The sequence below is a fragment of the Homarus americanus genome, unplaced genomic scaffold (assembly GCF_018991925.1).
Source record: "Homarus americanus isolate GMGI-L3 unplaced genomic scaffold, GMGI_Hamer_2.0 scaffold32871, whole genome shotgun sequence".
In the NCBI taxonomy this organism is placed as follows: domain Eukaryota; kingdom Metazoa; phylum Arthropoda; class Malacostraca; order Decapoda; family Nephropidae; genus Homarus; species Homarus americanus.
This window is the reverse complement of record NW_024748870.1, coordinates 3,470,193-3,484,353: the sequence shown is the minus strand read 5'-3', so window position 1 is coordinate 3,484,353 and position 14,161 is coordinate 3,470,193. Positions and strand designations below refer to the sequence as shown.

The 14,161-nt window shown below is 35.8% G+C and overlaps 1 protein-coding gene across 1 annotated transcript in view; it reads left to right on the top strand.

Annotated features, from left to right (window-relative positions):
- LOC121853164 (basement membrane-specific heparan sulfate proteoglycan core protein-like) overlaps nt 1-14,161 on the top strand; it is a 476,204-nt gene that overhangs the window by 355,015 nt on the left and 107,028 nt on the right. The window contains exons 67-71 of the mRNA XM_042347127.1: nt 343-530; nt 1,127-1,244; nt 1,370-1,602; nt 3,556-3,748; nt 4,585-4,738. Coding sequence (XP_042203061.1) covers nt 343-530; nt 1,127-1,244; nt 1,370-1,602; nt 3,556-3,748; nt 4,585-4,738 — 886 coding nt within the window. The remainder of the gene's footprint in view (nt 1-342; nt 531-1,126; nt 1,245-1,369; nt 1,603-3,555; nt 3,749-4,584; nt 4,739-14,161) is intronic.

Sequence of the window (14,161 nt, the reverse complement as noted above, 5' to 3'; positions counted from 1 at the left end):
GATCAGTGATGACACTGACAAAGAAAGTTTTATTATTAGATAAGTTAAAAGAGGGGTTGAGTGCTGACACGGCTGGTTAGTAGTTTGGTATAGGTATACAGTTGTTCTCTAAGGTAGTATAAATTGCTATTCGCGGTTTTGCCAGTTTGCACCATTTCTTTGAACCTATCCCTCGCGAGTGGCAAGGGTCTACTCTATAGTATATGTAACATGTTAAGAGTAATACATTTGACATTCACCACAAAAATTTACAATACTGTATGGTAATGTTTGATAGCATAGTTTTGTTGCTAATTATCCCTATTTTTCATGATTTTAAGGTGAATGTTATTAATTTCACAGGCTAATGTACAAAGAGGTAACTGTGATGCCTGTCAACCTGGATTCTTCCATCTTTCAAGTGGAAACCCAGAGGGATGCCTACAGTGTTGGTGCAGTGGTGTCAGCGCTCAGTGTTTTTCATCTAATTTCTATCGCACCCAGTTGCCTATGCAGCTCCTAGTTGACCATGGGTTCACTTTCACAAATCGGTAAGTTATTGCCATTAACTAACACTGTATATTGTTGGGGATATAGGTTATAGTAACAATTAATGTTAACCCTTTTGCTGCATACAGTATTTGGATTTGGAATCCAGTTCTGTAACACTTAAATGATGAAGAATTATCTAAACAGACTAATTGCTTTAACAGGAAAGATGTTGGGTTTAAAAAAGGGGTAGAATTGTTAAAAATTTCTTATAAAAATGACATGTTTTGCTCATTGAATACAGTGGTGTAATCATATATCCTGTATGCTTAACAAGAGCCACAAAATTTGTTTTCGAAAATATATTACATATGTAACCAGGAGGGAAGTAAGGGGGATCAGTGCATTACTGCTCCCTCCAGCTTTGGACCTGTTTTTAACATGGTATATGATTCATCATAAATAACATAACATCTTCAATAATAGAAATAATACAATGAGCTCATATTTGGTGCTGTTATAAAACTCTCCAGAAGGGTATTACAACTCTTCTCCAAAATATTAGCTCAGACAATTTTCTCTACTTGTGGCTTCTTTAACCCCATCCCTGAAAAATTCCTAACCCTGCCCCAGGTAACTTTACTTTCCTCTTTTACAGACTGCGGACAAACACGATCAGAGATGGATTTGACATCAATGTAGCTAATAATGAGATATCTTTTGCTGATTTTGCCAACCTCAATGAAAGAGAATCATACTACTGGTCCTTGCCACAGGTAAGAGAGGTCTTGAATAATAACTGATTAAACATTGGTATACTCTGTGAAAACTTCTGTTATGCATAGATTATAAGTGAAAGATATATAGTATAACTTTATAATAAATATTGAAATTCTCTCAGATGTTCACAGGAAACCGCCTCCCATCTTATGGTGGTAATTTAACCATAACTCAACGATACCAAGAACATCCAGGTGGTAATACATACTCTTATCCAGATATTATTATCAAAAGTTCAGGTGACCGGGAATTTATTTGGATGAGTCCACGAACTCTTCCACAGAACATCGAATACACTTATGTTGTTCATCTCACTGAAGACAGCTTTACCATGAATCAGCGGCCTGCTTCAAGGTATGAAATTAACCATTTAATATACTTTTCGTGAATGAAATAGATTTTTTTGTTTATCACATCCATATTCCATATTGGATAAAACTGACATGAGAAAGATGCATCACTCAAACTGTTATTTTTGTGTTATGATATTATGTTGGTAATTGTGATATACAGTCGACCCTCGTTAATTCGGACCCCTTTAATCCGGATTTCGGATAATTCGGACAAAATCTGAACAAATTTTTTTTTTTTTTTTAAGATTTGTAGGAATATTACCTATGCGGACCTTAAGCTAAAATGCTGGTCCACCCACTGCTGGGATAAAACACCAGCGTCTTTTTGGTCAAATGTAACATCACCACTAGTGTGGGGGGGGATGCAACTTTTAGCTTCAGACATGAAAAATATTTACCATTTACTGCCAGTAAACAATGGAAACGTAAAATTTGTACCAATTAGTAATGAAAAGTTATGCAGTTCCTTCAGCAAATGAAGCTCACCAACTTACAATAGTCTAAATTACCTTACAACGTGTTTTCAGTAGTCTATGTTGAAGTTCTTAGCACAGGCTAACTTATCATATCATATATGGTATCACAGTTCTCATTGATCTACAAAAATACCGGTAATAAAAACCTTTTTGATATTTCACACTTAATATAATACCCGGTAATCTACTTCAACCTCCTATTGTTTACAACGACACATGACGCACCACCAGCTGTTGAGTATCAGCTACACAGTACACTTGTTTTTCGAATCGTTTTCAGTTAAAAAACTGTTACATCACATGTATATTTTACCTTAACTGTGCCTGAATGAATATATTCTCGGAAATAAATAGTAGTTTTGTTGAAACGTGATGTATTTTAATGTAAAATAGGATAAAATACATGACGAAAACAAAAGACTTTACCTAACCTTCCGATGTTCTACAGAAGTTACTCGTTTTTTTAATAGTTTTGGGTTAAAATACTGTTATATTACAATGGTATTCTATTCATACTGTGCTTGATATAATGCATTCACGGAAATGTAATATTTTTGCTGAAATGACGTAGGTATTAGTGGAAAGTGGGATAAAATCGTGACGAAAACAATGACTCGCTTTCTTTCATTCAAAAGATGTTACCGTAATCGCTTTTTGATTGGTTTTCAGTTAAAAAACTGTTGTATTACATTAATATCCTATCCTAATTGACTTGAATAAATACTACGATACCATATTTCTGAATATTTTCATTAAAATTCATCGTCTGCAGCACCAAACAGCTTCTCCCGGTCCTCTCCTTGAACAGGGCTAGAGGGTACGTGTTTTTAGAATCATTTTCAGTTAAAAAACTGTTACATCACACGTATATTTTACCTAAACTGCGCCTGAATGAATATATTCTTGGAAATAAATAGTAGTTTTGCTGAAACGTGATGTATTTCAATGTAAAATAGGATAAAATACATGACGAAAACAAAAGACTACCTAAGCTTCCGATGTTCTTGAGATGTTATTCGTTTTTTTAGTAGTTTTCGGTTAAAATACTGTTATATTACAATGGTATTCTATTCATACTGTGCTTGATATAATACATTCACGGAAATGTAATAATTTTGCTGAAATTACGTACATATTACAGTGGAAAGTGGGAAAAAATCGTGACGAAAACAATGACTTTGAAATATAATGCAATATTAACCCCTAAATCGGTTAATTCGGACAATCGGCTAAAACGGACACCCTTCCCCCCCTATTAGTCCGAATTAACGAGGGTTGTTTGTATATATATATATATATATACATATATATATATATATATATATATATATATATATATATATATATATATATATATATATATATATATATATATATATATATATATATATATATATATATATATATATATATATATATATACACAGGGGCTGTTTATATATTTTTTTCTCTCTCTTTAACTGAATTTATCCACTTAGGTCACAGTTCCTGAATGCTCTATCATCTGTGGATGCCATCCTCATTCGTGCTTCAATAAGTGACAGAATGCATGCCACTTTCTTACGGGATGTGATCATGGATACTGCTGTACCATCCCAGACTGGACAGCCTCGGGCATTAGAAGTAGAGCAGTGTCAGTGCCCCAAGGAGTATAGTGGATTATCATGTCAGGTAAATAATCCTGTACTCAAAGACATTTCTTTTAATTTTTCTACAAAACAATAAAATTTTATTTTATATTTTAAGAAAATTATGAAACTACAGGTGTCCCCCACTTTACGGAAACTTAAGTTGCAGCGAATTTGTAAATTATGACCACTAAATTCGGGATACGTCTCGTAAATTTGACTTTGCGGAAATGGGGTAAATTTAAAAAGTTTCAACACAACAATCACGATATACTGGAGACCACAATGTCTCTATGGTAAAATGTCAGATTCTGCATAGTTTCCATGTTACAATACATTTAAGATGTTGTATTAATGAGAGTGAATTTGAAGTGAAACCCCCATAGGTTTTTGTAATCGTTTATTCACCGATTTCTACAGTGTCCCTGACTCATTGCACTTGTGTCAGCCATCTGTATCATGCTGCCCTGCTGTAAGACACCTGTGAATAAATTATTTCAAAAAGTTACGGGGATTTCACTTCAAATTCACTCTCATTAATACAACATCTTAATGTATTGTAACATGGAAACTATGCAGAATCTGACATTTTACCATAGAGACATTGTGGTTTACAATTATCCAAGGATTTCATCCTCCAATTTAATATACTGTTTGCTGAATCACCCTGTATAGTATGCTGCAAATACAAGTGCCCGGTATTTGTACAGCAAATCCTTTTGCAAAGACAAAAATTATGGTCTTACTATCTCTGTGAGATGCACTTGCAATTTTTCAATGGAAATAGATATTTTTCCTGCTATGCATTGCATTTTACTCTGAAAATAATTACTCTAATTTTATTGAGTTCTTTTATAATAATTTGAATGTGTTTAACAGCAATGTAAGCCTGGCCACTACAGAGACTCTGCAACAAATCGGTGTGTTCAGTGCCCATGTCATGGCCATGAAGAATCCTGTGCCCAGCTTGCAGATGGTAGAATTAGGTGTGACTGCTTGCCAGGATATTATGGCCCCGACTGTAATGGATCAGGTATGAATATATTCTACTAGTTACTGCTGTACTGTCTACTGTATTCTTATGCTGTTAGTATGGTATAGCTCCTCAGAAATTTCTCCAGGATCAGACTTGTAAGATGCATGACTAACTGAGGGTAATGCAATTAGAAATTTTCTAAGATTAACCTGCTAGAGATATGCTTTTTAGAAGGTCAGGTGACCCGTACATTAGAATACTGCATGGAAGAGGAACAGCACTATCATTATATAGTAATTGGGTTAATATTACTCTTATTACATATTTATTATACCTGTACTGTAATTTTCTTATAATTTTATGATTTCACATTCTTTTGAATAATTGCCTGCAGGCTTTCAGCAAATGATTGATAGAGATCCAGCATACTAAATGCTATGTGGTAAAATGCATAATACCACAGGGCTTAGTAGATCAGTGGCAAAATACAATTATTTGTTCAAGTGAATAATACAAATACTACCATAGCAGGTGCCCTGCTTGGGACATATGGATCCTTTCATGATGTCAAACAATATGTTGGTTGTATTTATGGCCCAAGATTGTATTCAGTAAGGAGTTAGTAGTTCAATAATCTCTACATCATAAAGACCTTCAAACCACAAACATGGGTTCTAACACCCAATCTCTTACTCTTTCACTGAGTTCAAGCTGGTCACATGTATAGTTATTATCTGGCCTTAAGGCACAACCTGGGGAGACTTTTATTAACCTAATTTTTTTTTTTCCTAGAAGAGGTGATGTGTCCTTCACTTTATCGTAATATAGTTACTATTTGAACATATATTTTCCACAGTGTCTATTGCAGTATAATGCAGTGCTCCCTTGCTTTAAACAAGGGATGCGTTTCTAAAAAACAGCGGTCAATATGAACCTCATTTAACATGGCACAAAGGGGAATATGTTCCCGACCCTGATACCAAATTATTTTCACACTGACATAGCACACACAAATAAAATATAAACATACATTAATATGATTAAATCAAATATACAGTACAGACAGTCCCCAAGTTACGACCGTCCGACGTACGAGCATCCGCACTTATGAACGGGATCCCAATACATTCATTGCAAATTTTTTTTTATTAAAATTTATTTATTTATTTTCATTATTCTATATTGTTTAACATCACTTTATTTACATTATTTGTTATGAATGTGATATTACTGGGTTTTTTTTTTTTTATTGGCTGGGTTGTGTTTTAACCTAACCTAACCTTTGGAATTAATACTGTTTGGACTTATGAACAAATCGACTTATGATCAGGGTCCACGAACGTAACCCTGTTGTAAGTCGGGGAATACCTTTATAAATGAGCACTGTACCCGCCAATAAAGGCTGGTTTTATACACACTGGAGGATGATGGTGATGTGGAATGAGGTGCTGTATTACTGCCTATGCGGCGGTATCATCAAGGTCATCAGCTGTCAGTAGCAGTGTCATATCAAGTGGAGAGGAGAGCAGCACGGCGGGCTACCAGGTCCACTAGCCACTGCGCTTGTACTAGTGTGGTCGGGAGTAGGCATTTGGGCATCTGCTAGCAGAAGAGGATGTACTGGAGACACTTGATGGGGAAGTGATCTTATAATATTGTGCTAAGGTGGTCTGTGTCTCCTTGTCGGTAGCCAAGGTAGATGTTAATTCCCTCCCAAATTTTAAACTTTGCTCCAGGTTTGGGTCCATATCTACTGCTGCCTGGGCCTGCTAATTAGCAAGTGTGAAAAAAACAGCCAGTTTCTTGGTGGTCATCTGACGTAGTTCCACAGCAATTTTTTCCTCTTCTGCTTTGTCACTTCCATTAAATCCTCAACAGCTATGTCTTCTCAATGGGTTTTGAGAAGCTCCACCATGTCTTCCTCCTCTAAATCACAAATCCAACATTTAAGTCTAGGTTGACAAATCCTGCCGCTTCTGATGATGGGTTCACAATCCTCGAGTAATCATAAACCCATTTCTTCCACAGAACCCTCCACACTTCCTTCAAAGTGTTCTGCTTTACTTCATCTCACTTTTTTATGTTATTTACTGCATGGAGGATGTTATACTATTGCCAGAAATCATGAACTGTTGGTGTGTCAACTCCATCAGTAGCAGCCAGTGGCTAGGAGAGTGATCCCCACAGATACCCAGTAATACATTTTAAATGTGGCTATCACCCTTATCCATGAGCGAGATTAATAAGGTGATATTTGGCAGCAAAAACAACACTTTAACATTGGATGGAGATCATTCAGGTGCACAGGGTGTCCTGGGGCATTATCAAGGATGAGTAACACCTTGAAAGCAATGTTAATATTTTTACAGTATCGCACACCACATGAACACAAAAACAGTTCATAAACCAGTCCTCAAACAAGCTTGTGGTTATCCAAGCTTTCTTGTTGGCTTTTGTAATGAACTCATAAGGTAAACTTACTAAGTTCTTTTAAGGTTCGAGGATTCTGTGAATAGTAAATTGGCAATGGTTTACATTTGTAGTCACCTTCTGTGTTCCTACACAGAAGAAGCATCGGCCTATCCTTTGCTGCCTTGAACTCTGAAGAAATTTTTTCTTTCTTGAAATTTGTTTTGTTTGGCATATGCTTTCAAAGCAAACTTGTTTCATTGGCATTGAACACTTGCTGAAGTTTTTTTCCTTTGCTTCCACAATAACCTTAAATTCGTGTGGGAACCTCAATGCAGAATCACTGATGGCACTAGTAGCCTCACCTGTGAGTTTGATGTTGTGTAGATTCTGATGCTTCGTGAACTTATCAAACCAGCCTTTGCTTGGTAGGAAAGACTCAGAAGTAGATGATGCACCCTTCTTCCTGTTGGAGTCATTCGTACAACCTCAGCGCCTTAGCACAAATAATCGTAGAGTTGACAGGTATCCTTGGGTTTTGGTCTTCTACCATATTGCATTTTTTGTCTGAAAAATGGCTCCAAAAATTTGTCTGCGTCCTATACAGTATAAGAAGTTGCAGTCTCCCGTAGTCTAATGAATCCCCCAGTTACTGTCTCCAGTAGGCTAAATTCTACCTAACCCAATTTCAGAATTATAAATGTGATATTGTTTACCTAAACAATTTTTTTTATTTTTAATCAATTAAAAAAATATTTAATGTAAATACAAAAGCTGGATTTATAACTACTCAACTGATGATGATAACCTGAGACGATTAATGTCCATACGGCAAACACCCAACTCTTCAGAGGTAGCTAAGCAGTAACCATTTATGAACTCTTACAAGCATTACTACACGTTATCACTAATGCCATACATGTAACATATATTTTTAAATCTACAAATATCTGATACATATGAAGATTTACAGATAACTTTCTTTTCACATTTGTGTATATTAACATCGTGGGTGGCATTGTGGCCAAGTTTGACTCGTCGCTGTAACCACCAGGCTACTGGGACAAGCTGTGAGGTGTTGTGGTGGTTTTTCAACTTGTATTTTTGGATAGATATGCGTAACTTTCTTTATTAATTTTACTCATATTCATGCATACACCATCCTACATACATATTGTGAAAAAATAAATAAAAGAAATAATTGTCTTAAGGGCAAACACATACAGGGAATGTTGTATATATTTCTTAACGCACAAGTTAGCTGGCTCACTGGAGGGTGAAGAGGGGTTGAGGGTGCTAAGAAGTTGGTGGAGGTAGCGTCCCTGCTGGTCTGCATTGCTATGGCGAAGCAGGGAGTGTATGCAAATGACGATTGTGTTAAACTTACATTTGGCTTTCATTTACTGGTTTGGCGATACAGTATTTTTTTTGTAACTTATTTATTGCTATTATTTTTATTTATACCACACATTTACTGATACTGTATACCTGTATTGTATATTATTTTAAGAAAACTATGGCTACAGGAGGAAAATACACACAAAAGTTTTTTCTAAAGACTCCTCGTGGAAATGGGGGGGTGTGTCTTATATGACCGTGCATTTTACGTATATAACATATAATGCGGTAGGAATGAATCAGTTAAAAAAATGTCAAACAATGTGATCATACACAACAGTGTTCAGTAAGCAAGTGTTGTCGTTTTTATAAGATTTATTTATTTTTTTAGTTTTTTAATTTTACCCATTTCTTAAAACCCTCAAGTATCCCTGATAAAGACAATACAGGCTTCCTCATTATCCGCAATTAATTGGAACCGGAAAAATGCCTCTGATAACGAATTCACTTAAAGCGGGGAATTAATCCCATAAGAAATAATGGAAATAGGTCAAATTGGGACCGTGACATTGTACACAACACTCAAAACAAAAATTCTTTGATATCTTTTAACAATTATTTACTTTAGAAACATTTGTTAGACATTTGATAACACATTATTTTAAGAAATTATTTAACTTTATAAGTTATTTAACGTCCTTAAAGTTCATTGGGGTCGGTATGTTGAGGCAACGTGGGTTGTGCCAGTTGGTACACATTCACACTAGTGGTTCATTGAGACAAAATACTTATTATAATGAAGGTAGATATGTTTGGCTTGATTGGATTGATGGAGCTGGGTGTTGTGGGATGGAGGATTAGTCGGAGGATGAAAAAGAAACAGGACTCGGTGGATTGTCCATTCCCACTCTTCTTTTGCATGATCACTTCTAATTTTATATCTATACTATAGCTAGTGTGCTATCTTTTGAGTGCTGTACCGCCCTGTTTTGGTTGAGAATTCATGGCTACAAAAATGATAAAATAATTCACCACAACATGCATGAAAAGACACAACAAAGGCATGAGTAAACACAACACAGCACTGGTCTAGATGAAACAAAGCGGGAGACTGGCGCTAGGACATGTGTGTGCTTGTATGACGCTGTGAAAATGATGAAATTTCAAACTCTTTTGCTAAAAATCTGTAGATTTTTTCGGAAGTTTTCAGTTTTTGGATGGTCACAAAAAGTTGACCACATACTGCAAAACTGCAGATAACGAGGACCTCATGTTACTCACTTATACTTGTTTACAGTACTTTATTTTATCCTATCCTATCCTTTTTGCCACTGATTGGCTTGTTAGCCACTTGGACAGTTGGTCTCATCTCTGTTATACACTGATTGCAAGTACAGGGTATGTACTGACACCAGAATGTATCCGTTCTTTTGCCCTAGTGGGGTGGGCATCTACTAGCTCCAGGTATGAGAGGTATGAAGGCAGGACTCAGACTGAGACACATGCCACACGCAACACCCATGTACAAACATTCAACTGCATGTACGTTCACAAAAACCATCTGAGAGCACCTCAGAGAGTTAGAAAAAAGCAAATTCCAGTGTATTGAAGTCGAGTTTAGAGTTTTTACTGTATGCAGTCATTGAATAGTGAGCATTTGTCATGTGGGTCAACTTTTTATCTCTGTTTTCATAAGTTATCTTTATTGAGATGTTGTTTGCTTTATCATTGGTTTTAAACTCTACTCTTCCATCAGATGTAAGGAAATTTTGTGAAAGTGGTACAAATAGTGTATGTGGATGGAAGTTGTTCATTAAGTAAGCTGGTTCCACTCGTAGGATTTTTAGCAGAGTTGATTCCCTTTTAATGTATTATAAGTAACAGGTTAGGATTATGCAATTTTCTGGTGAGTCTTTGTTAATTCAGGATAATTAATGGCAGTATTTTAGTCTTTTAATGTGCCGGTATTTCATTATACATCTGTACAAAATATTACATCTTGAGGACAAATGTTACCTTCTGTACAGCATGCCCTTAAAATTCGCAGGTTTGGGTCTCAAAATGGCCACAAATAGCCAAATCCGCAAAAATCATTTGCTGACCAGGGTTAGGGGGATGCATTTTTACTCATGTGCAAAGAAATGTGTTTGTCCTTGGGACAATTATTTCGTTTTACCTGTATTGTATATGAATGTGTGTGTGTGTAGACACACACACACACACACACACACACACACACACACACACACACACACACACAAAACTCATACAAATAAATAATAATAGGAAAATTATCTCACAAATAATCAAAAACAAGACAACAAAATTTATCGAAATGTAGAAAAAAATGTGAGTCTACCCACAAGTCCACTCCATGCTTTGTTATTAAAGTTGAGTTGGTTGTGTTGCCATACATTAATTTTTTACTTGTAAAAATTAGTGTCCCTAAAACGAATGGCATCTGAGCGCCAGCTGGGTTGATAAGTAGATCAAACTTACAGAATTTCTTTCGTAGCCATCTAGCCAACCCAACATGAAGGATGTCGGTAATTACGGTGTAATACTGTATACTTTTTTCACAATTGTATGTAGGACTGTGTGTGCATGTAACTAAGTAAAAATAAATGAAAAAGGTTACGTATACCGACCCAAAAATACGAGTTGAAAAAACCATAACACCTCACAGCTTGGCCCAGTAGCCTGGTGGTTACAATGGTGAGCTAACCTAGCTACAATGCAATGATTATTCACTGTTAAGCACTATTCTATCAGTAAACACTATAAATAATAGTAAATCCAGTGAACAAAGGCAGCAAAAATGCCAGCAACTTTAAAACTACCCACAGAAATTCTTGGGTATATTCAGGGTGTCATCCACAAATAAAAGAGGGCAGTGAAATAAAAATCGTGACTTGTAAGGGCATACTGTACTCATCCTCAATAAGTATTTATGTAACTAAGAGATATACTATTCATGGTGTGGTTATTGGTATTCAGAACTAGGTCCAGATTATGTTTCATTGACATATTGCGATGAGGTAATTTTTTATTTAGGAATAACCATTGATTAATATGCATGTAGAAAGGCAAGCAGTGGGAAGTAAGCACTTTGCATGTGAATTTTACAGTGCATGCCATCAAGCTGAGAATAATATAAGCAGAATTAAAAAATAATTATGCACACACACACACATTATTATTATTATTATTATTATTAATACGTATTATTATTATTATTATTATTACACCACACACATGTTCATGCATACTTACATACACTCTCTCTCTTCTCTTCTCTTTTTTCATGTTTAGGACATGAATATGAAAAAGAGACAAAAGTTTATTCTTTTAATTTCAATGTTTTGGATTCATATAAATAAGTATTCTTTAAAACATCTGCTACTTCCTTAAAACACAAGCTGTCAAGTTATTTTCTTAAGTAAAAATTTGTAAGTAGTTTTGGTTAAAGGGTTAAAGATAGTTTGAAATGTTGTTCAAGTAGTGATATCTCTGTTAGCCAGAACAATTGGTGCAGAGCACTTCCGGGAATGAGAGATTTACGGGTAACAAAACGACTCCCTCAAACCCGGAAAAAAATTCCCCATCCCCAGAATTTTCCGGGAAAATTTGCCCCTCGGAAGATCATTCCCAAAGCCGGAAAATTCCGGCTTTGGGAAAGATTTTCCGAGAATTTCAATTTGGGGTATCGGAGAGTTCCGGGTTTAAGGAATTCCGGCTAACGGAGATATTACTTATACAGGATGTAAATATTATTTGGTATTCTTAATATTTTATGTAATGATGGAGGAGTTTATGTTTGTAATCATTGCAATAATAACACTTGATACACAATTAACATGTTCGTTTGCTTCACCACACTGCTGTACTAACATCTAGCAACACTAGACATAGCTTGCCTTTTGTACACTAACCCTTTCACACCCTAGGAGTAGTGATCCTGTCTTGCCAACTTTGAAGACACTTGGAAGTCCTACGTATAAGGCCTAGCGCCGTCTCTGTAAAAGTGGGTTGGTGATAGGAATGACATTTATCCAAAAGACTTGCACCAAATTTGTCTAATGGCAATTAGGACATCATACCATCAGGTAATCGTAGTTAATCCATTTGATCATGGAGAATGACTGTAAGATGATGATAATGATGATGATGATTGTGGTAAAACAACCCTCTGGTGAACTAAAATCATGGGATGGAGTAACCCACTCACTGCATCAAACTGGAAAAGTGCAGGTCTGTGTTTGCTCAGTATATACTAGCCGATTACACTCGGCAATAAATGTTTCCACTTTCAGATGCACTTGCTAATTTTGGAACAACTCTTCAATTGACATTTGAATAACACCCACCCAAAGGGGATGGGGCAACCCACTAACTACTGAATATTAAGAATCAGGGGATCAGATTTTGTCTAAATTAGTCCCCATTTCTACTTAAGCAACTTGTATATACCAATAGATGAACAGCTTTTGATGAGCTGACATTTTTACTGGAGAGGTACAGGAAAATATGTTGTGGACAAACCTTATGCTCCTTTTTAGAAATTTTAAAACTAATATCATATTTATTCTAGTGCTAAACTCACTCAATATATATATATTTTTTGTATATCAGGCAGTTATATTGATGTGCAACACTAAGATGCACACTTTACTGTTAACATATTTCATGCATACAGTCCGCATGTCTTTAACATACATAATGCATTTCAGAGTTCAAAATAGGTGATAATTAAATGGGACAAGGTGAGGGCTGTATAGTGGGTGATCAAAAATCTCATGCTTCAACTGGCTTATAGTTCCATAGTTTGGCAAGCTTTATTAGGGCAATCATTATCATGCATTAACCCTTTTGGCATGTATTTGGATCTTACTGCTGGTACTCTGAAATTGTCATTTGGGCACTAAAAATTCCCCATTACTGAGTTCATTTGGCCTAATTTTTCGTATATATCACTGAAATGTATGTTAAAGTTTATTTGCAGAATCGGTCATTTTGCAAAATAACTAATTCCGTCAATAAAAAAGGAGCATATACAAGAAGACAAACACACACATTCTATAAGTTCTGATATAATGGTGCTCATATCTTCCCTACAATATGATGAAAATCTGAAGAAAATTGAAGAAGTCTGTCAAGAGTTGCTACCATGTGCATCTTCGCTGAAGCTTTGTTTACAAGCAGTGGGTGGCATCACTCCCACTCATAAAGCAACTCCCATTCCTGCCATGAGGGTGCTGCACATCCATTTCATGACAGGTGTTTCAAACTTTGGTGATAGATATCGATAATTATATGGGTTTATTTGGTTTATTTTTTTACAGTGGTGGAGAAAAGTCGAACATCTCGTTCAGTGACATTAAAAATTTGTTAGACATTTGTCGAGTATAGTGACAAAAGGGTTAAAACGACTCCTGCTGATTACCTTGTGCATATTGTCTGAATCACAGGGTTCATATTTTTATGCAGCATGATGCTAAACCTTGCACTGGTTACCATGGTTTCATGTTCTTGATAATGAACAAGGAATGGACCCTTGGAATCACAGAGCATTGTAAGCCTAACATTACCTGCTGATGATTTGAGTTCTGGATTTTTTTGGAGGAGACATTGCCAGTGATGATATGAGTTAGAAACTGATGTCCTTCAAAGTGATACCCGGTCAAATGGCAGTTACAGATGTCGAATCAGTTGCACTTATGCTGGTTCCCCACT